Consider the following 27,191-nt stretch of genomic DNA (forward strand, 5'->3'; position numbering starts at 1 on the left):
TGTCATGAATTTTACGTGACAAAGACTAAGTCAGGTAAAAATTTGACGAAGTCAAAGTGCCAAGGAACCAATTGCCAAGTCAACTACTCAAGATGGCAAAAGACCAAAGCCACAAGTTAAGGAGGAGCAAAGTGAAGCAAACGAATCCAATTGCAAGGAAGAAGGCTCCAAGAACTAAGGAAAAATGACCTAGAGGGGAGAAAGAGGAACAAAATAAGGGGCTAAGAGAAAAGTGGGAGTAGACCAAACTCTTCCCACTTGATCCATCACCAATCTAGAACCAAATTTTACATCTTTACCTCTTCTTTCTCTCCCACGCCAAGGGTAACCATGGTCATTGTTATGGACCCATAGCCCTTTCTCTAGGGTAATCCATTGTTATCGACTTGTCTCTTCTGCAAGTGCATGTCACCATAACAAGAATAATCCATTATTATTGACATATCTCTGTTGCAAGTGTATGTCGGCATTCTCTCATAAGTGCAGCGTACACACGCACCCAACTAACATTTACATCCTCGTTTATTGACACCCCCTAATTCTGGTGTTGCTCCGTGATGACAACAATACTTAATTCTTCTTTAAAATTTCAGACAATTTAGAATTAGCAAAAGTGTATGACATTCTGAACCTCAATATGTGTTCCAAATGGTAGAAAGAGACCCGGGGTCCACCACAAATCCTATAAAAACACCTTTGACACAAAGATGCAGTGAATTTCAGTTACAGCTCATTTGACAGCAAATTTTTTATAAGATTTTATTTAGTTGAATTGAATTCAGGATTCAAATTAAAAATATTTTTATCTGTCACGTGGAATTATAGAATGAGGGATAAATCCAGAGAATGACGCCTTTTAGAGAGGAATTAATTAGGTGTGTGGTTCCATGGAATTTTACATCACTCAATTCCGTGACAGTGAAACAAGTTGGTTTTCGTGGAATCCAAGCTGAATTCTAGGATTCCAAGCACAAATGATGGAAGCCAAACATATTGCGTGTCAGTGGTTCAGATAGGGTGGTGAAATGACTTCAACCATTCGATCAGACCCAAAGAAAAAATGGAACCCGTCTGTCTCTAAAACCAGAACAATGATTTGTGTCTTGTGCGGTTCAGTTTTCAGTCCTGCGTAGAACATCAAACATCTCAACCTCATACTGTCATACATAACTTGTTGGAGAATGGAGATAAATTTTGGTTTTTGCAATTTAGTTTTCAGATACTCCATGTGATAGTTGAAGGAGATGATGATGACACATTACTTATTCGGAATTTATAACGCGACAACTCAGTTTCATACTAGTACATAACAGCATAGCATAGTAGTTGCACCAAAATTAATTAGAGTTCAGTACTAGCGGTAGCGGTAGCTAGCTAGCAGCATTAGCTCAGTGCTTCTGACAGCAAGCTTGCAAGGATTACACTAGCGATCGATCGATCGATCGAGCTAGCTGCTACCTCGCCGGATTTGCTGCGCGCGCGGGCGCGAGTGATTTGTCCACCGTGATTGATGCCGTAGCTCAGAGGCACCAGAAGGGCGACGGCCGCGCCCGCTTGGCGGGCGGCGTCGGCGAGATCTCCGGCACGGCGAACACGTCGCTGTCGCTGTCGCTGTGGTACCACTCCCGCACGCGCCCCTGCTGCTGCTTTGCCTTGGCCTTGGGCGCCGGCACCACCTCCTCGAGGCTCGCCCACGCCGGCTGCGGCACGTGCGGCGCCTGGTCCCACGCGCCGCCGCGCTTCTCCGGCCGCGCCCCGGCGGCGACCACGTCGAACAGGTCGGCGTCCAGGAACGGCACCTCATCGTCCCGCCCCTTCTGCTTCTAACAAAAGCACAAACGTTTTGGTGATTAGTTCAGCTTTAATCATCCATGGAAAAGCTGAAGCGGTGAATTTACAGAACAGAACACTAGAACAGAACAGGGGAAAGAGATGAGAGATGGGTTAGGAACTTACGGAGGCGAAGGCGGCGTCGTCGAGGAGGAGGTCCTCGACGCGCCAGCCGGGGCAGATGTTGGTGAGGTATTCCGAGATACTGCTTCCACCTCCTCCTCCTCCTCCCACGCCGTTAAGGACCGGAGGGGCAGAGTCCTCGGCGCCGTTGGCGGCGCAGGACGAGGAGTTTTCGTGCTCGTCGGGGCTCCCGTCAGGAGAGGGGATCTGATGATCCTGGTCTACGAGCTCGGCGGCGGAGAGCTTGGCGCCGACTAGGAGGAAGCGGCTGTGCTTGGCCGTGAGGTCGTTGGCGCTGTGGATGGGCTCGTCGCAGTCGGCGCACAGGATCGCCCTGTCCTCCACGCAGAACACGATCCCCCTCCGCTCCTGCACAATCCAGCAAACACCATGAGGACACCCGGCCCGGCTCGACTCAGATCAGTCTCCTGCTACCGCTACACGGACAGACATCGCACCGGAAGCAAGCAACAAACCTTGCAGACGTCGCAGAGCGGCCCGGCGGCGGTGGCGTTGGTGGGGGAGGAAGGCTGTTGCAGCGCGAGGCGGCGGTGCTTGCCGGCGAGCTTGTTGGCGCGGTGGACGCGGCGGTTGCAGGCGGAGCAGAGCGCGGCCTCGTCGGCGCAGCAGAGCACGGTGGCCGGCTCCACGCCGCACACGTCGCACTGCACGCGCATCGCGATCGATCCGGGCTTTCCTCGCAATCAAGCGTCAAAAGGAGAAGGAGGAGAAGCTCTGAGGAGGCCTGGCTTGACCCCGACGCGACGAAGGGGGGAAGGAGGGAGGGAAATAATCTACACGAAGGAAGCAGAGGAGAGAGCACGAGAGGAGGGCGACGGGGTTCAGATTTTATAGGAGCTGACAGATAGAGAAACCAGTGAGTGACCTTACTTAGCTGGGAACTTATTCTGCTGCCGCATGGGGTTTGTTCAGAAGATGAGGTGGGGGCATATATTATTGGTATAACTCGAAAAATATCCTTATGGGAAACCTAAAATATCTAGGCTGCATTCGGATCAGTGTGTGTACAAGCAGGGTTATTGCCAAAGAAGCAGCGGGATGTGGGTATAAGCATAAGGGCAAATCCGTTGGGTTTGCTATTTCGGATCAAAATCTCAGTTGATTTGCTCGCCGTTTGATCTTCGCGAGTGTTTCCTGCCCCCTGGTGGCATCAGGCTTGGAGGATTGCACAAACCACCCATCTTTGATCAGTTTGTTGCGAAAAACATCCACTCGACAGGTTTTTTTTCCCCACAAAACACCTACTACTTGTCTAATCTGTAGTTCCCGAGTTTTAGCTCGTTAACGAGATTTCTGACCGGCGAGGCTGACTCGTCAGTGCCAATCGAGCTGGCAAGCAATGACTATTCGAGAAGGAAGACGGCGCCGGTGGCGGGAAGTTCACGGTGTCACGCTGATGTGGGCCAAGGTGAAGACCCACTCGTGGCTCCCGGCTGGCTTAGGTTTGGTCAGCTTGTTGCACCGCCCGCATGGGAATGCCCGCGTGCTTCCCTGACGCCGGCGTTCGCGACCACCTGCAGCTGGTACTTCTCGCCAGTGCTGCAAATGCAGGCACAGGACAGGCCGGTGTCGGCCCACACGAAGGTCCTGTCCCAGAAGAAGCCTGTCCCTCGCCCCGTGATGGCAAAGCGCAAGCTCGAAGGTGTTTGTCGTGTCAAAGACCTGAGCCGGCAGACACAAGTGGGTCTTCACCTTGGCCCACACCAGTCGCGGCGCCACGAACTTTCTGCCGCCAGCGCCATCTTCCTCCTCGGATAGTCATTAATTGTTTGCCAGCTTGGCACTGACCGATTGGTCTCACCGGTTACAAACCTCGTTAACGAGATAAAAGTCGGATTAGAACTCATCTGCAATGGATTAGACGAATAGCAAGTGTTTGTGAAAAAAGACATTGAGTGGTGTTCTGCAACAAGCTTATCAAAGATGGATGGTTCGTGCAATTTCCTCTTAGGCTTGAGCTAGAGGGTTTTGGACACAACAAGAGGTAGTTCGACCGGAACGATGGTGATGTCAGTGAGAAGGCGGCAATGGCGAGCCAACGAGAGAGTTTTGGACACAGCAAGGCCAAACACACTAAGAAGAGTGGAGGAGTGGGCATATGGGATAAATCGAACGGTCCTTTAGGAATCAACCGACCATGAAAATGCATGGGTTACCAAGTTGTACTTGAAGCATGATGGTGCTTCCTCCGTTCAAAAGATTGGCATATTAGATTTCATTAAGACAAGCATTTGACCACAAATTATTATGTCAAGATGTGATTTATATGACATGAAATTAGTATCGCTAGATTCGTTATCAAAAGTACTTCATAATACTTGTGATTTAATGTCATATAAACCACACTTTAACACAGTAATTTGTGATCAAATCTTTTTCTTAGTAAAAGCTAATATGTCAATATTTAAAGAATGGAGGGAGTAAGAAGTAGAACTATGCCCTCACAATGTGACCACTCCCAAGTGACGATTCTCAGCTAGCGAGAGTTCAACTTATCTTGCAACTAAAAACTTGTCAAATCCCGGCAGGTAAACGAAACTGAACACAGAAAGGGACAAATGGAGCTAAAGGCTCCGGTGGTTAGGCAAGAGTACCTCATAAACATGCTGGAAATGGATTTAATTAAGGCTGAAAAGTCAGCAGACGCTTTAGCTAATTACTGGCGCTACATGCAGTATGATTCATGTGAGGAAATAGGGCATGTTCTAGCTAGCGATGGATGGACGGATGGATGGATGGTCCATTACACCATTGCTCCAGCGCGTACGTCCTGCTGCTGCTAATTAATCTGCATCACAGATAGTCAACCAACTGTACCAGTAAGCAACAGCAGTTTGGTTGCCCACGGCGACGTCTCTTATCTTCTTCTTTTTTTTTCTTTTTTCCGTCTCTTGACGCTATAAAGTTATAGCCAAGTAGGAAAGGGACCATCTTGAGATCTATAGCTCCATCGATTGGCTAATTTCTACCTAGAATTTAGATGAACGAGTGCACATAGAAAGGCGCACAAGTTGAAGAATTGAATTTAGTTCTAATGATCATCTCGGCCGCTGACAGTGTACACTCTACATCGGAGATCGATCCATGCTAGAGTAGTCTCGTAAGAGAAATAAACAAGTCTCGACTTCCAGCGAGTTCACCTGCAAAGATTGTTCTTAATTTGGCTCAAAATCCAGATATGGGGCGTGAGGATTCCTCAGTGAGGAAATTATCTCGAAGACTCGAAGCTATACCCAAGCGGATCGACCACCCTCTCTACTTTGAGAATTAAATCTCAAACAGCTCGGCCGTCTGCTTCGGTCAGCCTTTCCATCTTAACAGCGTTTCGTCCTTGCGTGTAGGTTTTCCTCGCTTGATTAAGTGACTAACGACCCAACTTTTGGGACGTTTGAGATCGTAATCGATCCGTCCCATCATCATCTCGCAATTGCCAGTACACTAATCACGTGGGGGGGGGGGGGGGGTCTCGTACGAAGATAAGCAAATCTCCTCTGCCCCTTCCAAGCCTCGACGAGGGAGGGAGAGTCAACGCGTTGGCTTCCATGCCACAGGTGGGCTCTCTCGGCGACAAGGACCACAGAGGATCCCGAACTACGGTTTAAGGTTGGCCCCTGGAGCAGCCGCGGTATGGGGCGGGGAAGGTCGGCGTCGGGTTAATTATGGCGCGGCTTTTGAGCCCATCACACGGATCGGCGAGTCCAGTAGAGAGAGTTCTGGGCGCTGGTCCTCAGCTCAGCGTGTCCGTCCTTCAGCGTGAGATTTGGAATTTTAGATTAGGATCATTGCCAGTGTACATAGACTAGAGACACTTTAGCATGGGCCTGTTGGCCATTGGACCGACGATATTTATGTAACCAGCACGGCCGTGCCATGATCGCTTGTTGATTTCTGGACTTGGTAGGGATGGCTCCGGAATTCGCAGGAAACCAATGCAGGGCTGAGCTTGAAAAAAAAACTGATTATTACATGGTGCACAAGAACTGTGAAATCACCAATTTTAGTGGCGAGAATCACACGATTCTCAATGTGATAGAATTTTACATGGAGTGCATTTTGAAGTAGGCTGACTTTTCTTAGCAAATCCGATATTGATTATCGTAGGATAGGTTTTGGCAGGAGACAAAGGAACGAGAGTTTGGCAGGGCCAAGAACTCCCACTCCTAGGTTTTACCCAAGGGGCTAGCCGAGGAAATGTCATCTTCAGGTGGGCTTTCAGCTTCAGCCTTCAGCCGAGGAAACGTATCATGGCGGAGACTCACCAATCAGCTCACCTCAGCTCTGATGGTTCGACGTGCCTTTCAGCTCCCACGTGACCACCACGTGGGAGTGGATATGGTTCCGAGATTATACTTTTATTAGCCGCACTAGCTCAGCACTCCGAGAGTATATAAACCTTTTTCCCCACACACAAGAAGACAAAACTTGCATTTATAAAAAACTAGGGGTGAGGACATAGAATGAATATTCGCAGTATCAATGTAGGAGTATCATTTTACCATGTTAAGATTAACAATTTTCTTTGTTGGAGAATGGAGATGAGAGACTATGTTTCCCTACCGATGATGTGCTCCAGAAACAGAAAATATATTTTGGGATAGAATATCTTAGGTCACAACAGCAGAAGCGTAGAGAATCAAGTACATTGTAACAGTGATGTTAAACACTTGTCCAATGAAGTAGACTAGAATATATGCGCGCAAACAATAATTGTATGGCATATGCGCGGCTTCTGATAAATTTAAACCAACCTTTTCAGCAGCCTTACAACCTCAACATGTCTAACAGATGTGTGTGAGAGGTAACACGTGGTACAGCTAAATCCGAGCAGGAAAAAAAAAGACCTAACAGGGAAACATCAATAATCCTTCCGTTGTTACTAGGATGATCGATCTTGTCCATAGCGTGTCAATGAAATGCAACAGTGACTTCCGCCTCGCGGAGAGAGGAAGAAGCAATGCCAGTAATCTTACACTACGATGAAGCTCAAGCACAAGTACAGAATCATTTTGGTTGTATTCCTTCTGCGGGTCGATCTATCTTACAGATTTTGAGAAACTTTTTCACTCTCTAACAGGTGGTACAACATTCCCCTGACCGAGTTTTGTCCCTTCCAAAAAACTAGGAACAGAATCAAAACTATCCTCTGCGGTTTCCATGGATAATGGGTAAAGGAAAGAACTCCTTCCTTTCACATCACGATGCGGAGAACAGCGAGTCCAACGGCTGATATCGAAACGATGGTACCTATGCAGTATTTGATGACATCATACTTTGCTGCCTCCAGCTGGGCTTTCAGCGAATGAATTTCCTGCAGTGTCAAAACAGAAAGATTCAGTTATGTCTATGATGAAGAGCCAATAGCAAAAGCCCACACATGCAGGCCTTTTTGCTCACCTTGTCAAGCTTTGTGGTGAGATCTGTGGTTTCTTCATTCTGCTTGGCGAGTTCATCACGTATGCGCCTGGAGCAATTGTATTTTAATCAGATAAGACAAATAAGATAACCTTAATCTATTGTGACAATAAAGTGACAAAGAAACAACAACCACTGCAATTATAATGGAATTATTGCCCAGTGTAACCAACAACAACAAATTTAATCCAATTCTTAAATACAACACATACACGGGACCAAGGGTCAAAGGGTATCAGTGGAATTCGCATGGTACTAATACACATATATATGGTCAGGTCAGTCAATCAATATCATAACGTCAACAGCTGCAGTAAGATGTGCAAGGAAAGGGTTAACAATCTTGTATGCTTACTTACATCCTTCCAATGGGAGAATTTTGTGGAGAAATTATGGCAAAAAAAACTAAAAATGGAAGTTCAATCCAGTAAACTAAATTTGAGCTTAGTAGGACTGTAGGTTGGTCTGCAAAACTTAAGTACTGAACGGTAATGCTTTGTGACGCACAGAAGTGATCAATATAATTGCCTAGAGAAGACAAGAAGTACAATTAAAGGCCACAGACAAAGACAATGGCCAAGTAGACATCACACTTATCTTCGAAGTGAGAATGTTGATCATTCTTCATCTATCTATTCTTATATAAGTCCATATAAAGTATTATGTAAATTAGTACCCCCTCCGATCCTAAATTGTTGTCGTTGTTTTAGTTCAAATTTGATCCTAAATTGTTGTCGTTGTTTTAGTTCAAATTTGTTGATACTACACTACTTAGCACAGCTGTTACTGTTAGTCAACTGCAAAGAAAATAAATAAATACTCAGCCAGCATATATAAAAGAGACATGCGATCTTACCCTCTTTCAAGGTTTAGATCCAACCGCTGCCCTGCAGTGACCTTGTCAATCTCATACCTGTTTCACGCAAAATGAAACATGCTGAGTAGGCCAATTCAAAGTCGTGATATAAATAACTCATGGACTGAATACTGACTTCAGTTCACTCCTCATCTTATCAATATCTCCACGGAGTTTCTCAGTCTCCCGCTGTAACAATGAGAAATGGTTTTCCTGCATACAGAAAGTTCCACTCACCACTCAGGAAACAGATTGGTTTGACATAAATGTGCACTTGTAAATTGTAGGCTTTAGCTATGATTAAACACATTTTGCTCCAACACAACTCTCAAGAAATAACTCCAGGACAAAGGTTCAAGAAAACAGAAGACAAATACCAACAAATGGGAAAAGGACTGGACAACAAGCAATCAATGCAAATATAGTGCACAAAAAGTATGTTGTGTTGACACGAATGATATGTTCCTCAAACATGTACTGCGCTGCTCAACTAATTTATGCCCCGTTCAGCCATTCCAGTTCTACAGAACACTAGTATACCATTTTTTTTAGAGAACTAGTATACCAGACTTTAGTTCACACAACCTCATGTATGTAAACAAGGGTATTATTGCTGTAGCAACTAGCTAATGCCTCTTGGTCAAGTTTTCTTGACATGTAAACACATCTCTACAATGTTAAGCATCTCAACTGCAGGTATTGTACAAAAGCAAAAAAAAGAACTGAAACTCCATAAGCCACAGAGCTGTATTGTCTACACACCACGACTTAGTTTCTTTGTTTGCTGTAAAAGCTGTTTTTCTTTCAGATCCACTACTCAACATATCCAATGCCATGGAGTTAATATGAAAACACCCCCTACAATTTATGAAATCAGCTCTGTTCTGTCTCTACAATGCTTAGAAATTAGCCGTTAGTTCGAATCACTAATCCGCATAACCATCTTAATCTAGAATGTGCGATCAAATAAAAATCATTGGAACTTCTCAATCATGGGACGTCATGATGCAAGCTTAAAAGAAAGCTACATTTCCTTAACAGTGTCTCAATACTCACAATTTTTTTTAAATACTGCTAATTAGATATACTGTACATTTGAAGAACTGTAAAAAATGCAGGTTACTAAACTCTGGCTAAAGCCTCAAGATAAATGCTCCTTATATTGAGTTCATTGAATATGGTACTGTTTTCAAGTCCTAAAGAAAACTTAATAGAGAACAATATCATGGATAAGTACTAAATTATCTCTTCTAGGTCACAACGACACCATTTTAACACAGGTGCTCCGTGCTAAGAGCTAGAAAAACCTACTAACCACACACTTCAAAAGACAAAGGAAGATGTTAACGAGAATGCATTTTTTTTTTTCAAACACAAAGCTAGATTTTCGCAATTAGAGAGCGTGGAAGGTCAGGTCAAGTCAATCTCAGAGGTTGGCAAGTATCTATCTAGTTACGCAAAATATGAAAGCAGTTGGAGTAGCTGGCTCTAGTCTTGTTCACTTCAGTCCAATCTTTTCTACTCGATTAAAACAATCGATCAGTCGCAGAGCGGTCAGGCAGTGGAGGCAGTTAAACGAGAGTCAACCGCGCACAAACTAATAGGTTCTGCCTGAACTGGTGGACCAACTGTCGTATCCTGCCCTGGCTAAAGCAGAATCACTAAGGAAATAGAACGCTCTTTGAGCGGTAAATAAAACAAAATAGGTGGAGTTTCCAACTGACTGAACGTACTATGTTTAAGAACACTGCTGACTAGATATGCTGTACACTTGTAGAACAAATATCACTAATGCAGATTACTAAACTCTGACTAAAGATAAATGCTCCTTATATTGTATTTATTTGAACACGTTGCGATTTGGCATTTGCAATTCATAATAACACTTTACTAGAAAATAGGAGCACACATAAGAACCAAAGTATCACTTCTCGGTGATAACAATAGGTATACTGTGTGAACACGGGTGCTCCATGCTACTCCCTCCGTTCCATAAAGGTTGGCATGGATTTGAACTAGACTAGTGCAATCCGTGCCAATCTTTATGGAACGGAGGTAGTACGAGCTAGAAAAACCTGCTCATCACAATTCAAAATACAACGGCAGGTATGAATGAAAAGAATACAAATTATGGCAGCCTAATTATATAAAATAACATATGAACCTAATTAAACAAAGATCAAAGTGAATGACCAAAAAGTAGCCAGCATTATTATACACTTCTACAGCAACGAAAGTCCGACAATTGTCAACAACAGTGACCTAAATAGATCTCAAATATAAACTAGCCTTAGGAGCAATCTGAAGTGTAATACTGTACACTCACTGCTATTAAGATCAAACATGGAATGGCTGAGCATTCAGGCAACAGTGATCCCAATCCATAATTCCATAAGCATATTCCTACCCAGTTACTTCCACAAAACATTACTTACATACCAAATGGGTAGGGAGGGAGGGAGGGGAGGTAATGTTCCTAATCCCAAATACCCTAAGGGCTAGTTCCGTTATGCCCACCCGATGGGGATTGACGGGGAATGGTGAAATTTTAGTTCATCTTCCCTCAAATCCCTTTCAATCCCTGCAGGGAACATTGCAACCGAACAGGGCCTAACGGGGCAATGCAGAATTACACAGAGAGAAACCATGGTCAGTGGAGCTTGTACAAGGTATCTGATCAATTTCACGAAAAGGCAGCAACAGTCATAGGACTAGAAACACCAGTGACCATCCATTTCACATTAGTTTGCTCCCAACCATACCTGCGAGCTCTGCACTTGCGACTTGAACTTGGAGATGTGAGCCTCCTGCAGCATCTCACTCTGTACACGGCAAAGCAAAACCAGGAAAACATATGACTAACCTATCCATCCCAACCAGAAACGAAGCCAGAAGGTGGTCACGGCGCTACCTTCTGCATCTCAGCCTTGGAGACGAAGGACTCGGAGATGCTCTCGAGGCTGTCGTTGAGGACCTCCGTGATGGCAGACGTGATCGCCTCCGCCTGCTTCGTCGGGACGCCCTGCGACTCCAGCTTCCTCACCTGCGCAACGCGATCATCTCAGCATTCCGTCGCGCATTTCGCCGAGCAGCTCTCGGGCGGAAACTCCAGAGAGCGGGGCATTTGGGGGAGAGATGCTAGTGGCAGCAGCGGGTAGGTTACCAGGGCGAGGGTGTCGACGAGGAAGGCGCGGCGGCCGTTGGTCTTGACGAGCTGCGAGATGCTGCGAGCGGGGCAGGCCAACCGCGTCGGCCACTGCTGCTGGTGGTGCAGGAGCAGGCCTCGCCTGCACGCTGCGGCGGCCGCTGCGGCCATCTCCTCCCTCTCCCCCACGCGAGGCGGCGACCGGAGGAGACGGGGGCGCGTGGGAGGCGGAAGAGGAGGAGACGGGGGGGGGAGGAGGCGAGCGGGGCCCGGTGGGGTCGGTCGGGGCTGGGCTATAAGCGGGCGGGTGGTGGCGGATTCGGGCGGTCCGGCTTCGTTTCAGGGAGGGTGGCGGTGGTGGGAGGGATCGGAGGGAGGCGGAGGCGGTGCTAATTTGGGAAAGGGTGGGGAGACGGTGGGAGGAAGGCGGAGGCGGAGGATGGTGGTGAGGTGAGACGAGGCGTGGGGAGGAAGAAGAAGGAAGCCAACGGGGGAAAAGGAGAACGTGTTTGGGAAGAAAAGAAAAACTGTTTCGCGGTTGCCCTTCCCTTTCTTGGTTTTACGAAATCGCCCTCGGTTCTTCGGATCCTACTGTGTTCTTATCCAATTTTTCTTGGTTAGTTCCAAAATTGTGGCAAGAAAACCGTGAAAATATTCTGATGTTGGGCGTGCTGTGCTGGGTGCTGAACGGCCGCGCCACCCTGGTCAGGTCTGGTCTTCCCAGCCTGGTCCAGGCAGGCGAGGGCAATGGTTGGTGGCTCGCGAATGGTAATTCGACGATTCCGCAAAAAAGGAAAAAGAAATAGGAATGGAGATTTGGCGGTGACTGGTGACTGATTTGCTCGGGTTCTTCGGACGCGGCGAACGTGTTCAACGAGGTAAAATACTCGTCCCAATCATATCCTATCCACCGACCACCGGACACGTCGCGCAGTCAGTCGTGATTTTCCTTGGTTTTTCCGCGTGCACCATAATTGTCGTCTCGCTTGCTGGCTTGCTGCGTCCCTGAGGAGCCGCGTAGCCCAGCAGCCCACGCCTCGCAGAACCAAACTTACCGGAAGGGAGGCACATGGTCTTCCTTATCCGTCCTTGGATGAATGAGCCTATTACGGCCCAGCCGTCCGTGAGGGTCTGTTACGGCCCACTCGATCGTTGGCTCTCTCCTGGGCGCGTCGCACAAATGGCCTATCGACGGTGCGAGAGAGTGCGGGCTGTTTCCGGCCTATCCCATGAGCTGCGAGTCGAGAATTGCGGAAGCCCCTATTTGCTGCCCAGGTGTCCTGCCGCACAAGCCTTTGTAGTTGAGCCGGCCCAACAAGTCTTTTTTATATTTTGTTTCTTTTTACCTTTCGTTTTTATGATACCCTTTTCACCTTTGTTTAGTTTTTATGTTTATTTTTTTCAGATATTTTTCCATTTTCATTTTTTTTCCTTTTACACCTTTTCTTTTGCAGGAAATACATGAATATTCTGATATGAACGTTTCTTTTGGCGGTGAACAATCCCCCCCCCCTAAATACAATAAACGTTTGTTCAGAAATTTATGAATACTTTATTTGAGAACTCGAAAACATATTTTAAGCCACTCATGAACAACTTTGAAATGTTCACCCACTTCAAAAATTGATTCATCTATTTTGCCATGAAAGGACGGTGAAAAAGTAATTAATAAAAAATGAGAAATATATATATAAAAAAAGACAAATTCTGAAACAAGAAACAAAGCTAAGAAAACGAAATGAGAACACCCCAGAAAAAATTATAGCGGTGCGCCGGTGTTTGAACTTTGCGTTGGATCTCACTTGACGGGTTTGTCATCCTTCTCCTAGGGGATTGCGACCAGAACAACTGAACAAGCATGATTTCATCCATGATGAGTACATGTAGCCTTGTAGGCTTATGTTTGTGTATTTTTATAATTATGTTATTGTTTAGAGTTACCTTCGTAATGTCACATCTTTCTTTCAAATTTTTTAAAGTCAAAACTAATCTAGACATGTGTGTTGCCAAAAAATAATGGTACAGAGCACATGAAATTAAGTGGACGGGTCATGTAGTCGTATACTAAAACAGCGACAAGTATTTATGAACGGAGGGAGTATCTCTCAACATACAAGCATGTCACTTCATCAGATTCACCACATTGACATGCAAATCATGCCAACTCACAAAGTTACGTGTGCCATTTTTTTCAAACCATGCATATATTTATTCAATGATGTCATTTTTCTTGGAATTTTTTCCTCTTTCTATAAATCATTTTTCACATATTTTTTTAAGTTTTATTGTTTTTACATGTAAACAAGAACACTTTTACATTTTCCCCATCAATTTTAGTTATTTTAAACATATATTTATGCATTTTTAGAACGGTTCGCATCAACGTGTGGGACATCGTCTAGTATCTCAATTTGATACTCCGAACCATTTTTTTTCTTTTTGAGAATACTCCACGCCATTAAGTTTTCTTCACTTTTCTATCCACGCCATTAAGTTTTCTCGGGCCAGCCCATAATACTTTTCGCGCCCCTGCGTCGGATCGCCCCAAAGGCTGACCCCGTCTAACCGCAAATACCGGCATGCATGTCGATTTCGAACTCCACTTGGCCACTGCCTTGCCTTTGCCTTCCAGCCTTCCTGTTGTATCTCGAGAGGCACACCCTAGACTGTATTAACTCAAGAACGTGCATGTAGACGAGTCACCTGTCTCGATGAAAAATACAAACATCTCGTGAGATGCTGAAAGTTTGTACCACTCCTTAAACAATTTAGTACTCCCTCCCTCCTTGTAATATCTGTTTCTTCGATAATTAACACGCGTATCTACCGGGGACAAGCTAGCATAAGGTATATCTGTTTCTTTGACACGAGGCTGTCACTCTCACGTTTGCTCTCGCAGCCACGCAACACGGACAACAATGGTTCCAACGTGTCGTCACGTATACACACGCACGCAGCAGCCTTCGAAGATAATGTGCACACATCATGCATATATGGTCTAGACACAACAAAGTACGGAGTTTATCGGTATGACTCATCCATCATGTGCTTGCCATGGACCATGGCTATGCTGGCTACTTTCCCTACCGTTGATCCCCTAGACTAGAAAAAAAATGCAAAAAGAAAATGCACCGTATGAAGTGATTGCTCGCCATGGATGAACCAAGTTAGCAACATTTTGCAGTGTTTCCACTACCATTGAGTCTCCTGCCTTGGAAAATCTTACAAATCTTACACCAATTCGTCCATCGGTCCATGCGCATTTTTCCAGTCAGAAAAAAAAAACGGGTCACCCCCAAGAGGCAATGCTGCACTTCCATCCCAACTTGAGATCTACTTTTTTTTTCCTTCGAGCCCGTGCCGTGCCACTGCCACCCCTGATTGACTTGACTGTGTCCAGTTGAGCCCCCTGGCCTAGCTTTTCCATAACAGAGTCCGGTATCCATGCATTGCCTCCAAGCAACGCCCCCTATCTCACGCCCCAGTACGTACTATAAATACCCAGCACGTACAACACTTGTAACCATCAACCAGTCAATCATTCGGCCGGTGAAGATAAAAGAAGAAGAAAAAGAGCGTCTTTTGTTTTGTGACTTGTGACAGAGAGATGGGGAAGCACGGCAGCCACCTGTGCTGCTTCTCTCTGCTGAGCCTGCTGCTTCTTCTCGCCGGGTTCGCATCCGGCCACCAGGTCCTGTTTCAGGTAGGCATGCGATCATCCGCGCGTGGTTTCAATTGATTTCTCTGTGCTCTTGGTTTTTGTTTGTGCTGAGTTCGATATCAGGCTAAGTCAACTGCTGATGGCGTGTTGGTGTTCTTGCAGGGGTTTAACTGGGAGTCGTGGAAGCAGCAAGGCGGGTGGTACAACATGCTGCTGGGGAAGGTCGACGACATCGCCGCCGCCGGAGTCACGCACGTCTGGCTGCCGCCGCCCTCGCACTCCGTCTCCAACGAAGGTCCCTCCTCCTCCTCCTCCCGTCCCATTAATCCTTTCTCCTCGTCCCAACAAATCTAGACACGAAACGTGCCGTGGAGAACATGCCAAGTTTGTTTCGAAGGATACTACTCCATGATTTGCTTTAGCCATTGACTAATTAATCCATTGAGAACGATGTCTCGGCACCCTACGAGCCTACGACAGATATTTTTTCGAACATGCATTTGACGACAAAATTCATGTTAGTGACCTGGCATGTGCACGTCACGTGACTGCAGGTTACATGCCGGGCCGGCTGTACGACCTCGACGCGTCCAAGTACGGGTCGGCGTCGGAGCTCAAGTCCCTGATCGGCGCGCTCCACGGGAAGGGCGTGCAGGCGATCGCCGACGTGGTGATCAACCACCGGTGCGCGGACTACAAGGACAGCCGGGGCATCTACTGCATCTTCGAGGGCGGCACCGCCGACGGGCGCCTGGACTGGGGCCCCCACATGATCTGCCGCGACGACACCGCCTACGGCGACGGCACGGCCAACCTCGACACGGGCGCCGACTTCGCGGCGGCCCCCGACATCGACCACCTCAACGACCGCGTCCAGCGGGAGCTCACGGACTGGCTCCTGTGGCTCAAGTCCGACCTCGGCTTCGACGCGTGGCGGCTCGACTTCGCCAAGGGCTACTCGCCGGAGATGGCCAAGGTGTACATCGACGGCACGAAGCCGGGCCTGGCCGTGGCCGAGGTGTGGAACGACATGACGCCCGGTGGGGACGGGAAGCCGGCCTACGACCAGGACGCGCACCGGCAGGCGCTCGTGAACTGGGTCGACAGGGTGGGCGGCAAGGACTCTGCAGGCATGGTGTTCGACTTTACGACCAAGGGGATCCTGAACGTTGCCGTGGAAGGGGAGCTGTGGAGGCTGATTGATCCCCAGGGGAAGGCCCCCGGCGTGGTGGGGTGGTGGCCTGCCAAGGCTGTCACCTTCGTGGATAACCATGATACCGGCTCGACGCAGGCCATGTGGCCCTTCCCTGCCGACAAGGTCATGCTGGGCTACGCCTACATCCTCACCCACCCCGGCACCCCGTGCATCGTAAGCCATGAACAAACTCCCTGCTGATCACTCTCTTGCGTACTAGTACATACATCGGCCGGCTTTGATTTGGGAATGTTAATTGTTTGGGTTGATGAATTTGTTTTGCAGTTCTACGACCATTTCTTCAACTGGGGGTTCAAGGAGGAGATCGCGGCGCTGGTGGCGGTGCGGAAGCGCAACGGCATCACGGCGACGAGCGCGCTCAGGATCCTGATGCACGACGGCGACGCCTACGTGGCGGAGGTGGACGGCAAGGTGGTGGTGAAGATCGGCTCCAGGTACGACGTCGCCGCCGTGATCCCGTCCGGGTTCGTCACCACCGCCCACGGCAAGGACTACGCCGTATGGGAGAAGGCCGGCGTGGCGGCGGCGGCAGGATTCCAGCGGAGCCGAAGAAGCCTCGATTGATCGACCGTTCCAGCATGATTTGGATAAGTGCACGATTTATTTCTGCTATGCACACGCGGATAAGAGCGTGATGCTCGCGCTGTGGCAAATAATAAAGTATACTGAGAATAAGGAGAGGCAATTACGCCATTTGTATGATTCGAGGATTACACATAATTAAAGTTTTTATTTTATTTAACTATACTTTGTAGTGGACATTGGCTTCTAACTGTGAGATGTGTTAAAAATGACTACCGAGATGTTCGTGATACTACCATCCAAAGTGTCTCTTGACTTCCAACAGTGAGATGTGTCAAAAATGAAGCCATCCTCAACTACACTCAGATTACTACCATTAACTCAAACAAATCCAGCAAGGGAAGCTGCAAGCTTTATTATTCTCGAAATATAGCCTCAATAGGCAAAGATGAGCTGTTTTATTGTTTTGTTACATACATTGCTGGAGGAACCCAGAAAAATATGGAAGATCACACGGCAAATGGATGAATGGGATGGGCTCTACCAAAGAAACATTGGTATCAAGCAAATACTAGGTAGTACAGTAAAACAGAGAAACATGTCCTGGAGAACTGCCTGTTACCCTCAGGCATGAGGTGACACGCAATGAAATCTCATCCAGAGCCTCAGTAAACCAAGCGAAGGCTAATCCTACGACAGGTGTTTCAGCACGCTCCCCCTATTCTTTAGGTCTCCAGGATTGAAGTAGAACATGAGCAAGGTTTTACTTGGGACGCTTGCGGTATGGGTACAGGATATCACCCACCGAGTCTTTGACATAGGTCCCAACTCTATTCAGGTTTCTAACCACACCATTGGCCACAAGTCCAGCATTCCTCTGGAATCTGTAGGTTAAGTCGAAAATTTTCCGTCCATTAAATTTTGGTACAAATTAAGGGATTATTAACTTCAAAAGGAGAGTAACTCACTTGGTTAAGAAGTCCTCTCCTCTCTGTCCAGGTTTGTATCCATGTGCTTGAGTAGCTGCAGTATTATCAACATGAGCACACATTTCAAGAAACCCCCAACCCCACCCCCCTCTGGCCAGCTAAGTCATAACAATCATGTTGATCATGCACACAAGTTTTACGAACCAATGTGCAAATAATTCAGTTTTGGTCACGTTGGAGAGATATGTGAGCCAAGTGATCAGATTGTTTCAACTCAAAAATCATGATAGTTAGCACACATGCAGTGGCCAGGAAACATTGCTCCTTTATGATAAACAGTAAAGTGTACATGTAAGTGTAGGCTACTCAAAGAGAGTTAATTAAGCTTCCATTCCTGACGTACAGTTAATTAAGCTTCCATTCCTGACGTACAGTTAATTAAGCTTCCATTCCTGACGTACAGTTAATTAAGCTTCTTTTGTGTTATTTGCCTACTAAGGAAAACTTGACTATCAGACCTAGTAGCTTCTAATGGTGATTCGAAGTGGATTTCAGGCATATGCATAATAGGTCCAATAGCTCAACAAACTGGGCATTAACATGCCAGAACAGGCAATGCAGTACATACATCCTGCAGAGAAATTTACTTCGTTGCGCTGGATATGCAGTACATACGCCACTGCAAGAAAGTACGACAATCTAAGTAGCCCCGCCAGTGATCTAGCATACTGTGGTAGCTTTGGAGTTGCTCTTATACATAGTTACACTACATACCAATCAGGCAACAACATACCTTCTTTTTTAGGGTGAGCTGGTACTTGTTTAGCTGAACCTCTATCTGCCAATAGCTGCAAAAGGGAAAAAATCATTGCTTTGTTCAGTCATAATTTATCACATGACATTAACATCATAGTAAGATACAGCCCAAGCAGTTTCATTTTAAAAAATCAAGGAAAATATCAAGAATATATTTCTAATGGAATAGTGTGGCTACTTGGCTAGCATTTATTTCTACTGAGATTTACAAAAGGGATGTGCCATCAGCTCATCAGTGTAACCAAATAAAAGGTTGACGAATATATATGCAAATTGTCATGAATACTCAAGCCATTTAAACATACTACAGAACTAACCTTATAGCTGAATTACTTTCCTCGTCATAAACCAACTACCAAGGATTCTTTAATGATATGTCTGCCATACTAGGACAATCTATACATCATCAACAGACAACATCGTGTCACACTAATATGCTGCTTTTCTGTAAGCTCACAAGTCACACGTAATTTCAGACTAATAACATGCTTAATGAAGAAAAATACCTCAACTCCAACACAAATAGGCAACTCTGCCCGCCTCTCTCCTTTCCCCGTAGGGTTCTCCTTTTCATCTAGGTATATGGAATATCCAGCACATGCATATTTGAAGTTAGAAAGGTTGCGACCTTCTTGGATAGCTTCCATCTCAATTTCTCCGACCATGCTATCAGGAACTGGTATTGTTACCGAGTTAACAAACAAAGCAAAGATAAACGGTTAGGCATATAGTAATAAATTATAAAAAATCAGATTGCTGAGTCATGAAATTAAGTTAACTATTACTACTGCTATGGTGAGATAGTATATCCAGTGTACATGGTGAACCAAGGTTGATCACAACATCCTGGAACTTTGCCTTTGTTTTGACAATTCACACCCTACAATCTACCAATGAAAGCATATGCTTCTAGACATTTTGGGGATGTGCATTGAAATAACAGGAACATAATCTCATACATCAGATTTTCCATGCGTGGTTTTCAGGACGTGACTGGTGCAGAAAAACTAAAAAAATCAAGCGGTTACGGCCCACATGGGGATTAACACTTCATGATACTAGAAAATACTTCTACAGATTGCTTCATGGGATCCAAATGCACACCGTTACAGAACAGGTTAACCGTTATACTCCCTCCAATCCATAAAAAATGGCGACACTTTTTATGGATCGGAGGGAATACAATCCATAACCTACTAGATTGGTTGCTAGAATAACTAATCATAATACAAGTGCAATTTGGTGAATAAAGTGCAATTTTGTCGCATTCCGCGGAAGAAGACATAAGTTGCAAACATGACATCCGTTGCAATCCCCCATGTGTCTAAACGGGTACTCCCTCTGATCCTAGATTGTTGTCGTGTGTGTTCCCCAGCAACCAATATTTACTGCGTCATCGAATTGGCACAAAATAGAGAGCCGGCAAGAGTTCAGGGAGCCTAGATGCCGTGGCTGAACCAGGAACAGGAGAACCCTAGTCCATAGGAGATCCTAAAGCAAACAGTAATTCGAGATGGCGAGAGGAGGAGGAGGGGAGGCGGAGGCGGTGTGAGCGTGAGCGACCTTGCGGAATGGCTCGGGTGACGCCGACACAGACGGGGCCGCGCGCTTTTGACCTGAGCACCGAAGAGTAGAAGAGGCAGCCCTTGCACGACCTCCCCTTCACCGCACCTGCTCCTACTCCTGCCACCGGAGTCGTCGGCGCCACCGAGCCATCCCCAGCCCCTGGGACCCCCGCAACGCCGGCTCCGCCGCCGCCGGCGCGCTCCATATCCCCTAGCGTGGAGGGGCGGCCTCGAGGACTGGGTGCGCGATCTGGGCCGCGGCTGGAGATGGGGCTTCGCCTTCGAGTCGCCGCCTCTCCGTTTTATTCAGTCGGAAGTTCAGAGCTTTTCTTTTCTGTTCGTAGTCCCCTTCCACTTTGTTGTGTAACTTTATCTGTTTTTTTTTGCGAGAACTTTATCTGTTTATCACAGCTTCTTCGTGTGTTTGCCTATTCAGAATGCTACAGTATAAAAGACAACCTCAACGAACTTCCGATTCTGTTTTGGTCAAGTTGTAACTTTTGATTCGGCAAGACGAACATCTTCGTTTCTCCTATACTACCTAAATTCCAATCTGGCTAATCAACACGCTTAGCAATCTCTTTGAAAGCAAAAACCCTTATTAGCAGGCTGGCTTGGTTCTTGTAGGCTGTTGCTTCAGTAAAACAATCTACTGTTTGAAAACAAAAATCCTGCTTAGCAGTTCACTGGCTTGGTTCTGGCCTGCCTGATGCTGCAGTAAAGCACATCATTTCTTACTAATGAGCTTCAGGACTTCACCAGTTGCTAGTCCAATACTTCTTCTGGCAGCTTCAAATTCGCAGCGACGCAGACGGCAGATCCAAGTGAGACGATAAGGCACATAGAAGAAAAGCAGAACACGGCAGTCCGGACAAACAAGGAGAAGAGGAGGTCCAGGCAACACCATCATCAAAAGCATTCAAAGTTTAATGATGAAATGATCGTGATTGAGCAATATTTACAGAGAGATCATCGGAAAACAGTTGCTGTACAGTGGGGGTGGAATCTACAGGATAATTTACAGACAGGACAGGCAAGCTCCACAGATTTTGCATGCCGTGTACCATCAGGTGCGGATACGGTGCTCATGACTGGAAGAGGGTAACGGTTGCAATGTATCCATTTTTCATCACCTGTTAAATCAACGAGAACAGGAGAACTGCAGTGTCAATCGGAGTGATAACAATTTGGAAACACAGTTTAGCACAGGGAAAGAAGGATTTTGGGGTTGAACAACAAATAATCACCTCAAAAGCGATATTTTGGTATCCATAGACGAAAGTCGATCCAAACGGATTATTCATGGAGCCTTGTGTCTGGATTGCTGCTCGACCACAATCACCAAGGATCTCCTAATACAGGAGAAGAAACACACAGGAGTCAATTAGCAAAGAAGAACAAAAATCGAAAGCAAAAAATAAATGACCGTTAACGAGAAACAGGGTTACCATTCAAACAATATTTACATAACTGCAACTAAGATTCAAAAAAAAAAATCTAGCACAGCATTTTGAGCTGCTCTTGAACAAGCAAAAGAATGGATGCGATTCCTAGCATGGGAGCATGGCACGTGATCTGATTATACTTTTATTTGTAGCAAGTCAAAGAAGAATTACTAAAGTATTTATTTGTATGGAAGTTCAATAAGTTTGTTCATTCTCCATCTGAAATGAGTGAGATACCTTGTAAAACAATCTAGGGAACTAAGAAAACAAGTTGCTATCGAGTTGAGGGAGAACAGAAGGTTGAATCAAGCAATGGTTGTCAAAGCAAAGTTGATAGCTATAAATCCACATGTCAATCTTGGCAGAGTAAACTCATGGTAAGCACCATACCTTGACTTGTTCCCATTTCGTGCGAGGTGTTATGCAATTCTTGGAAATGTTACCAACTTGCTGTGTCCCTTCAGCTGAAACAAAATAAATAGTTATTTACATAGAACTAATCTCATCACCAGCAAACTAACCCTATAGCAATCAGTTCATACCTTCAGCATCATAGATAACAAAGTTGCACTTCATGTACGAGTTGAAATCCGAATGACCAGGGAAGTTTGTATGTAAAACAAACTTCTTTATTCTGTGTGTCTGCAATGAAAAAAAAAGGCTACAAATCAACTGCTGATTTGACCTATCAAACAAAACACTCTCTAAAATCTGAAGTGTGCAGATACTCTTGATGTCAGAACAACACTCCATACCTGTCCATCAAATAGGATATCTATACCACGAGAAAAGTAATTGTAGAAGTAGTCCCCACAAAGGGTAGTCCGAGGGCGGAGGTCTGATGCAGAGTGTATTACCATTTGGTCCACCTAACATGAGAGCACAATATGGTAAGTGTTACAGATGAGAATGAAGTGTTGACTTCTTACAGCTTTACAGCTTAGGAGCTTGGTCTTCCATTATATTGATCTCAACATAATAATTAAAAAGGGGGAGCATATATCACAACTTAAGAGTTGCCACTTGCCATGTATCAAGAGGTAAAAAATGTTATTTTATATAAGAGTACAGCTAAAGATAACAAATTGAAGGCGAAACAACATTTCGGCTGCTTTATCTTCATGCATAAGACGCCACGGATTTTTGCAAGTACAATTCAAGCCTCCCAAAACAATCTGTGAGCGCCTGGAAAAATCTTGTCCGACCATGAAATTTGACATGTTTCAACTTTCATGCATATTACTTGGCTTATTTAATCAAATTTCGACATAGTTTCCCTTCAACAATCCCAACTTGCAGTAGTGCATAAGACCTAGTGGATAGTACATACAGCATGAGATTGAGATGCCCTCATATCTCTTGGCTCGTATATTGGGGAATGGGATCATTCATGGTATACTGATCTTCAAAATAACAGTACTGACATCCCCAAAATGTTAACTAGAATTGATATCCTGATTTAGTTTCCGCCTCAAAGCTCAGTATAGGACAAAATAGCTACCAATATGCAGACAAGTAAATCAGCACATGTTATTTGTGTGATGACTGAACAAGTATCAATTGAAAGATTGACATGCCACAACTTTCATAAAAATCCATATAGCGATGCTTCAGTAAAAAGAATTACAAACAGACCTGTTTCTGGTGAATACCACACGGACGACCCAACTCAGTCCAGATGTCCTGTAAAAAATATCCAGTCAAATGAGACATTCTCAAGACACTTCAGAAAATGAGAGGAGATCGTACAAATGTGTTACACCTGTGGTGATGCTCCGAAAGGAATATGTTGGCCCCCAGTAGTGAACCAAAGCTCTTCACCAAGCTGAAAACAAGATAAACTGTAAAAAGCTCTGCTCCACAGATAAGATATTGTAGAGGAGCTTGTATGGACACATTTTTTTCCTCATATACACAGAGTATAATGATCGCATGACACATACACTATGATCTATTAAGCATGCAGCTCATCCATTTCTTCGTTTTTTATGGTCAAACTTAAAACTAAAAAGAAGATGTGTTTGGGTGGTTGTGGAGACGATTGGCAGTCGTAAAACCAGATAGTATGGATTAGTGAATCATGAAAGAGAAAAATCTCTACAGTTCCCATAAGAGGCACGGAATACTATAACAAATAGGCAATGTACCTTTGCATGCACTTCCTCCATATATAGGCTGCCAACAGGTAGTGCAGGAACAACTGCCTTATCCATCAATGACCCAACTCCGACCTTGCTATCTGTTGAGCTATCATATATAGAAACCCGGCAAGTAACAGGGGTTGTCCCATCAGGAAATTCTAGGGGCAAATCTGCCACTGCAATTGCAATTAGGAAGCTGAGATGAAATGCTAAGAAAGATAGGTATGTGGACATGAATTCAACTACTGACTGTTTAGCAGCATACCTTCCCCATTGGTGAAGAAATTTGTATACTGGCTGGGAATAGGGAATGCAAACGATAAACCCTGCAAAAGCTTACGAGTAAGACAATTCGAAACAGAAGAAAAAGAAATATGAACAAATTTGTTTTGCAAAAGTTATCACAAAGCCAGGGCTATTTGTCATTACATACCGGATAGAAGAGGGTATAAATGCCCCTCTCTTTATCATAGATGCCAGGAAAAGTAGGTCCGAATAGAGCATAAACAGACACAAAAGTGGCTAACGTCGATGGACCACTGAAAGAAGAAATGGAAAAGGAGAATGATTAGTAACATAGCAAGAACCTTGTGCAAAATGGTTAATACAAAATGAGTGACCATGCCACATATAAGCTTTACTGTACCAGTCTATCCAAGGGTGCTTCAACAAAGACTATAGCAAAAAAGGAGTGTCTACAAGTTCCTCACCCAATTAAAGATGTTGCATATCTCAATTGCAATCTCTTGACATCAAAAATTTCTATGAGACGAAGCCTCTGTAAGAGAAACATAAAGGAACATTATCATTTTCTGAAGGATAAATGAATAAAGTTCACCCATCTCAAATGTAAACATGCACTAATTTTTATACTCCCTCCATCCAGAATTAACTGACGTGGGTTTGTATAGATTCTTATACAAATCCACGTCAGTTAATTCGGGACAGAGGGAGTACCACATATTCTTAAAGTACTCACTCCGACCCACATTACTTGTCCCAGATTTAGTACAAGTTGTGCTAAATCAGTGACAAGTAATTCCGCCCGGAGGAAGTAACTTTTACTGTAGAATTCAATTTACCAACAAATGTTCTTGTATACATGAGTTCAGTACACATGGGGGCAATGATGTCTACGAGGCAGCTGAAATGTCTACAAAAACTCAAGCATATGACTGCACTAATACAAACGCACCTGCGACCAAGTATCGAAGCGCAAGTGAAACCCGTGGTCCGGAAAGCTTATGACAAGGTCCAACTCTAGAGGCTCCTGGAATCACAGGAAGAACAACACCAATCGGTTAAGCTTAATTCGCTGGCTCTGGTAACATCAAACAAAGCTCCCCATCACCAAACCTCATCGAAGTACTTCACGTGCACGACATCGTAGATGTTTGGTTGGTGCTCTATCTGCGCAAACGCATCTGAAATCGGCATCCCTGCAGCAATCATCAGGAGCTCTCGCGTCAGAATTCTTGGCAAAAAATGAAACTTTTTCAGCTAAATGGGTTGCTTCAAGCACAAGGCTTCCCCCCCTCGCGTGCGAAGCGAAAGCAAGCAACTGACGAGTTCTCAATCCCGATCCCAACCGACGCGCTAGGGTTGGGGGCGGAACTCACCTAGAGTGAAGGGGCCGACGCCGAGGCCGGGGCGGAGGTCGAGGGTGATGGCCCCCATGGCCGTGCCCTCGCAGCGCCGCCTAACCGGCACCGTGGCCGGAGACGGCGACCCGACCGCCGCCCCTGCCCCTCCCCCCACCATCGCCGGTGACCTTTGCGCCTGCATCGCGGGGGTGGCCGCCTCCTCGCCGTGTCCTTCTTCCGATCGTCGACTGGTTTGTTCCTTCCTCTGGTGTTGGGGTGGATCCGATTGGATTCGCGTGTGGGCTTTGCGCGTTTGCGTTTGCTTCGATTCCTTCTCCTCGCCGAGGAGTCTGGCTTAACGAGAAACCAACGGCACGCGGGACCGGCTTGCCAGTGTGAGCCGCAGATATAGGCGGGCCCGGGCGGGCCCCGGCGGGCTTACTCTTGGGTTTGCTTGTGCTTGCGTTACGTTTTTGCTTTCTCGAAAGGGTTTTCCATGTCTTAGATCGACATGGTAAATAAGGAGCCGCTCACAGGTTTGAGAATATAGGCATGGAATTTGTTAGGCCAAAGTACAAAGCGCGGATGAACGGCTTAGATCGACATGGTAAATAAGGGTTATTCTTCCTTATGTCACTCCAAGATGAGATGGGACTGCTCTATTTCTTAAACAATTTTTTTATAATTGAGAGAATCATTGAAGTAGATAATTTTTATTGGCACATAACTTAGTATATTTCGTTGGCCGATCTAGAAATGCATTTCTTCCTTCTAAACTGAAAGGACAAAATGCAACTTAGTATACATACATAAGAAAGTTTATATATGATTACCAACGGTTAAACTGGAAGCTTCTAAACCGACTCGAAGAAAATTAGTTCAAGACTCTTCACAATCTGCAACCAAGGGTGCCAAGCTAGTTTTCTTTTAACAAACTCTCGAGTTATGCGATTTGACTTTAACCTTTTTTGCACACGTCTACTTGAGATCGCGATGCATGGATAAGCACATAAGTGTGTGGGCATGATGAATGTCCAAAATAGCTCCATTTAATCAATCTCGCGGAGCACTCATTCAAGAACTGTTAGCTCACTTAGTCAATTTATTTTTTTGCGAATAATCTCACTTAGTCACTTGACACATGGTATAATTCAACCATTGTTGTGCCTATTAATTGAACCAATGATTCATGGATGATTATTCACTCTTACACACAAGAGTCAATTTGCTAGCACAAATATATTTTTATCAATCCCTATTCGGATCGTTGCAGCAATAGCCAGGGCGTTTGCCGCAGGCGCATTCCCCCACCTCCAAACCATTATTTGAGCATAACCGCCAGCATGCTTGAGTTGTACAATTTTTAAGCTGGAAACATTGTGGCGTTCCTGTACTTCCTCCGTCTGTGCACAAGAAGTCATTGTAGCCACAACCTTATTAGTATGTTTCCAAACAAGATGCAAATATTAAAAAAAGAAAAGAAAAAGGAAGGGCACATATACGATGAAAGAACATACTTATGTTAGTCCCGGATGCATGACAGGACAACAAAGTGATCGAGATATGACTATAAGAGCTATCAGGCATAAAGCCCTTGTGTTGGTATTTTTCACATACCTCTTTCTAAAGTACCAGAGCAATTTATTTGTAAATAAATCTATATACCAACCCTAGGTGAAATGGACATGATGTCTATGGATACGACCTTCGGCATCCTCAATTCTATAGTATTCGATAACATTTATAGTCAGGTGAAGTCAAGTAATATTTGTTTTCAATGTCATATGCATGAAGAGCCAGAGCTACTATCTTCTATCATTTTATTACGTAGTTATTTGGTCGAGCTTTTGAAGTCCAAGGTCAAGATGAGATACAATGGAGGCAGCGGGAGGTGCAACAAGAATCAAACATCCATGCAGCTGAGAG

At 45.3% G+C, this 27,191-nt stretch overlaps 5 protein-coding genes across 5 annotated transcripts; 1 reads left to right on the forward strand and 4 right to left on the reverse strand.

Annotated features, from left to right (window-relative positions):
- Nucleotides 1-1,229: 1,229 nt before the first annotated feature.
- Nucleotides 1,230-2,860, reverse strand: LOC100833862 (B-box zinc finger protein 20). The gene is made up of 3 exons (XM_003563507.4): nt 2,430-2,860; nt 1,957-2,322; nt 1,230-1,823 (listed from the first exon to the last, which is right to left on the reverse strand). The coding sequence occupies exons 1-3, from the start codon at nt 2,628-2,630 to the stop codon at nt 1,521-1,523; spliced, it is 870 nt and encodes a 289-aa protein (XP_003563555.1). The 5' UTR covers nt 2,631-2,860; the 3' UTR covers nt 1,230-1,520.
- Nucleotides 2,861-6,816: 3,956 nt separating this feature from the next.
- Nucleotides 6,817-11,909, reverse strand: LOC100834776 (coiled-coil domain-containing protein 90B, mitochondrial). Its single transcript, XM_003563510.4, has 7 exons — nt 11,406-11,909; nt 11,154-11,285; nt 11,005-11,064; nt 8,379-8,455; nt 8,243-8,299; nt 7,369-7,435; nt 6,817-7,282 (listed from the first exon to the last, which is right to left on the reverse strand). Exons 1-7 carry the CDS (start codon nt 11,556-11,558, stop codon nt 7,163-7,165), a joined length of 666 nt encoding a protein of 221 aa, XP_003563558.1. The 5' UTR covers nt 11,559-11,909; the 3' UTR covers nt 6,817-7,162.
- A 2,988-nt stretch (nt 11,910-14,897) lies between these two features.
- Nucleotides 14,898-17,058, forward strand: LOC100835083 (alpha-amylase type A isozyme). The gene is made up of 4 exons (XM_003563511.4): nt 14,898-15,090; nt 15,211-15,343; nt 15,603-16,417; nt 16,529-17,058. The coding sequence occupies exons 1-4, from the start codon at nt 14,995-14,997 to the stop codon at nt 16,826-16,828; spliced, it is 1,344 nt and encodes a 447-aa protein (XP_003563559.1). The 5' UTR covers nt 14,898-14,994; the 3' UTR covers nt 16,829-17,058.
- A 109-nt stretch (nt 17,059-17,167) lies between these two features.
- LOC100835389 lies at nt 17,168-20,448 on the reverse strand. The gene is made up of 5 exons (XM_003563512.4): nt 20,095-20,448; nt 19,038-19,207; nt 18,509-18,563; nt 17,755-17,809; nt 17,168-17,670 (listed from the first exon to the last, which is right to left on the reverse strand). The coding sequence occupies exons 1-5, from the start codon at nt 20,300-20,302 to the stop codon at nt 17,550-17,552; spliced, it is 609 nt and encodes a 202-aa protein (XP_003563560.1). The 5' UTR covers nt 20,303-20,448; the 3' UTR covers nt 17,168-17,549.
- A 540-nt stretch (nt 20,449-20,988) lies between these two features.
- LOC100835700 (UPF0183 protein At3g51130) lies at nt 20,989-25,647 on the reverse strand. Its single transcript, XM_003563513.4, has 14 exons — nt 25,302-25,647; nt 25,039-25,121; nt 24,878-24,952; nt 24,393-24,460; nt 24,116-24,221; nt 23,948-24,008; nt 23,689-23,858; nt 23,304-23,366; nt 23,177-23,224; nt 22,297-22,410; nt 22,084-22,183; nt 21,932-22,005; nt 21,344-21,448; nt 20,989-21,229 (listed from the first exon to the last, which is right to left on the reverse strand). Exons 1-14 carry the CDS (start codon nt 25,465-25,467, stop codon nt 21,182-21,184), a joined length of 1,281 nt encoding a protein of 426 aa, XP_003563561.1. The 5' UTR covers nt 25,468-25,647; the 3' UTR covers nt 20,989-21,181.
- Between the last annotated feature and the right edge of the window lie 1,544 nt (nt 25,648-27,191).

The sequence above is a fragment of the Brachypodium distachyon genome, chromosome 1 (genome assembly GCF_000005505.3).
Source record: "Brachypodium distachyon strain Bd21 chromosome 1, Brachypodium_distachyon_v3.0, whole genome shotgun sequence".
Lineage (NCBI taxonomy): Eukaryota > Viridiplantae > Streptophyta > Magnoliopsida > Poales > Poaceae > Brachypodium > Brachypodium distachyon.

Excerpts from the sequence above, each read along its gene's own strand:
- LOC100833862 (XM_003563507.4), bottom strand. The coding sequence starts at position 2,630 with ATGCGCGTGCAGTGCGACGTGTGCGGCGTGGAGCCGGCCACCGTGCTC. Across the intron at positions 2,323-2,429 it reads CGCTCTGCGACGTCTGCAAG|GAGCGGAGGGGGATCGTGTT; the intron begins GTTTGTTGCTTG and ends TGGATTGTGCAG. Across the intron at positions 1,824-1,956 it reads ACGACGCCGCCTTCGCCTCC|AAGCAGAAGGGGCGGGACGA; the intron begins GTAAGTTCCTAA and ends TGCTTTTGTTAG.
- LOC100834776 (XM_003563510.4), bottom strand. The coding sequence starts at position 11,558 with ATGGCCGCAGCGGCCGCCGCAGCGTGCAGGCGAGGCCTGCTCCTGCAC. Across the intron at positions 11,286-11,405 it reads TCGTCGACACCCTCGCCCTG|GTGAGGAAGCTGGAGTCGCA; the intron begins GTAACCTACCCG and ends CGCGTTGCGCAG. Across the intron at positions 8,456-11,004 it reads CGCAAGTGCAGAGCTCGCAG|GAAAACCATTTCTCATTGTT; the intron begins GTATGGTTGGGA and ends TTCTGTATGCAG.
- LOC100835083 (XM_003563511.4), top strand. The coding sequence starts at position 14,995 with ATGGGGAAGCACGGCAGCCACCTGTGCTGCTTCTCTCTGCTGAGCCTG. Across the intron at positions 15,344-15,602 it reads GCACTCCGTCTCCAACGAAG|GTTACATGCCGGGCCGGCTG; the intron begins GTCCCTCCTCCT and ends ACGTGACTGCAG. Across the intron at positions 16,418-16,528 it reads ACCCCGGCACCCCGTGCATC|TTCTACGACCATTTCTTCAA; the intron begins GTAAGCCATGAA and ends TTTGTTTTGCAG.
- LOC100835389 (XM_003563512.4), bottom strand. The coding sequence starts at position 20,302 with ATGGAGCGCGCCGGCGGCGGCGGAGCCGGCGTTGCGGGGGTCCCAGGG. Across the intron at positions 17,810-18,508 it reads AGCTCACCCTAAAAAAGAAG|CTACTCAAGCACATGGATAC; the intron begins GTATGTTGTTGC and ends ATAATACTGCAG. Across the intron at positions 17,671-17,754 it reads GGAGAGGACTTCTTAACCAA|ATTCCAGAGGAATGCTGGAC; the intron begins GTGAGTTACTCT and ends CTTAACCTACAG.
- LOC100835700 (XM_003563513.4), bottom strand. The coding sequence starts at position 25,467 with ATGCAGGCGCAAAGGTCACCGGCGATGGTGGGGGGAGGGGCAGGGGCG. Across the intron at positions 24,461-24,877 it reads GCTTCGATACTTGGTCGCAG|AGGCTTCGTCTCATAGAAAT; the intron begins GTGCGTTTGTAT and ends TTTCTCTTACAG. Across the intron at positions 24,009-24,115 it reads TTTATACCCTCTTCTATCCG|GGTTTATCGTTTGCATTCCC; the intron begins GTATGTAATGAC and ends AAGCTTTTGCAG.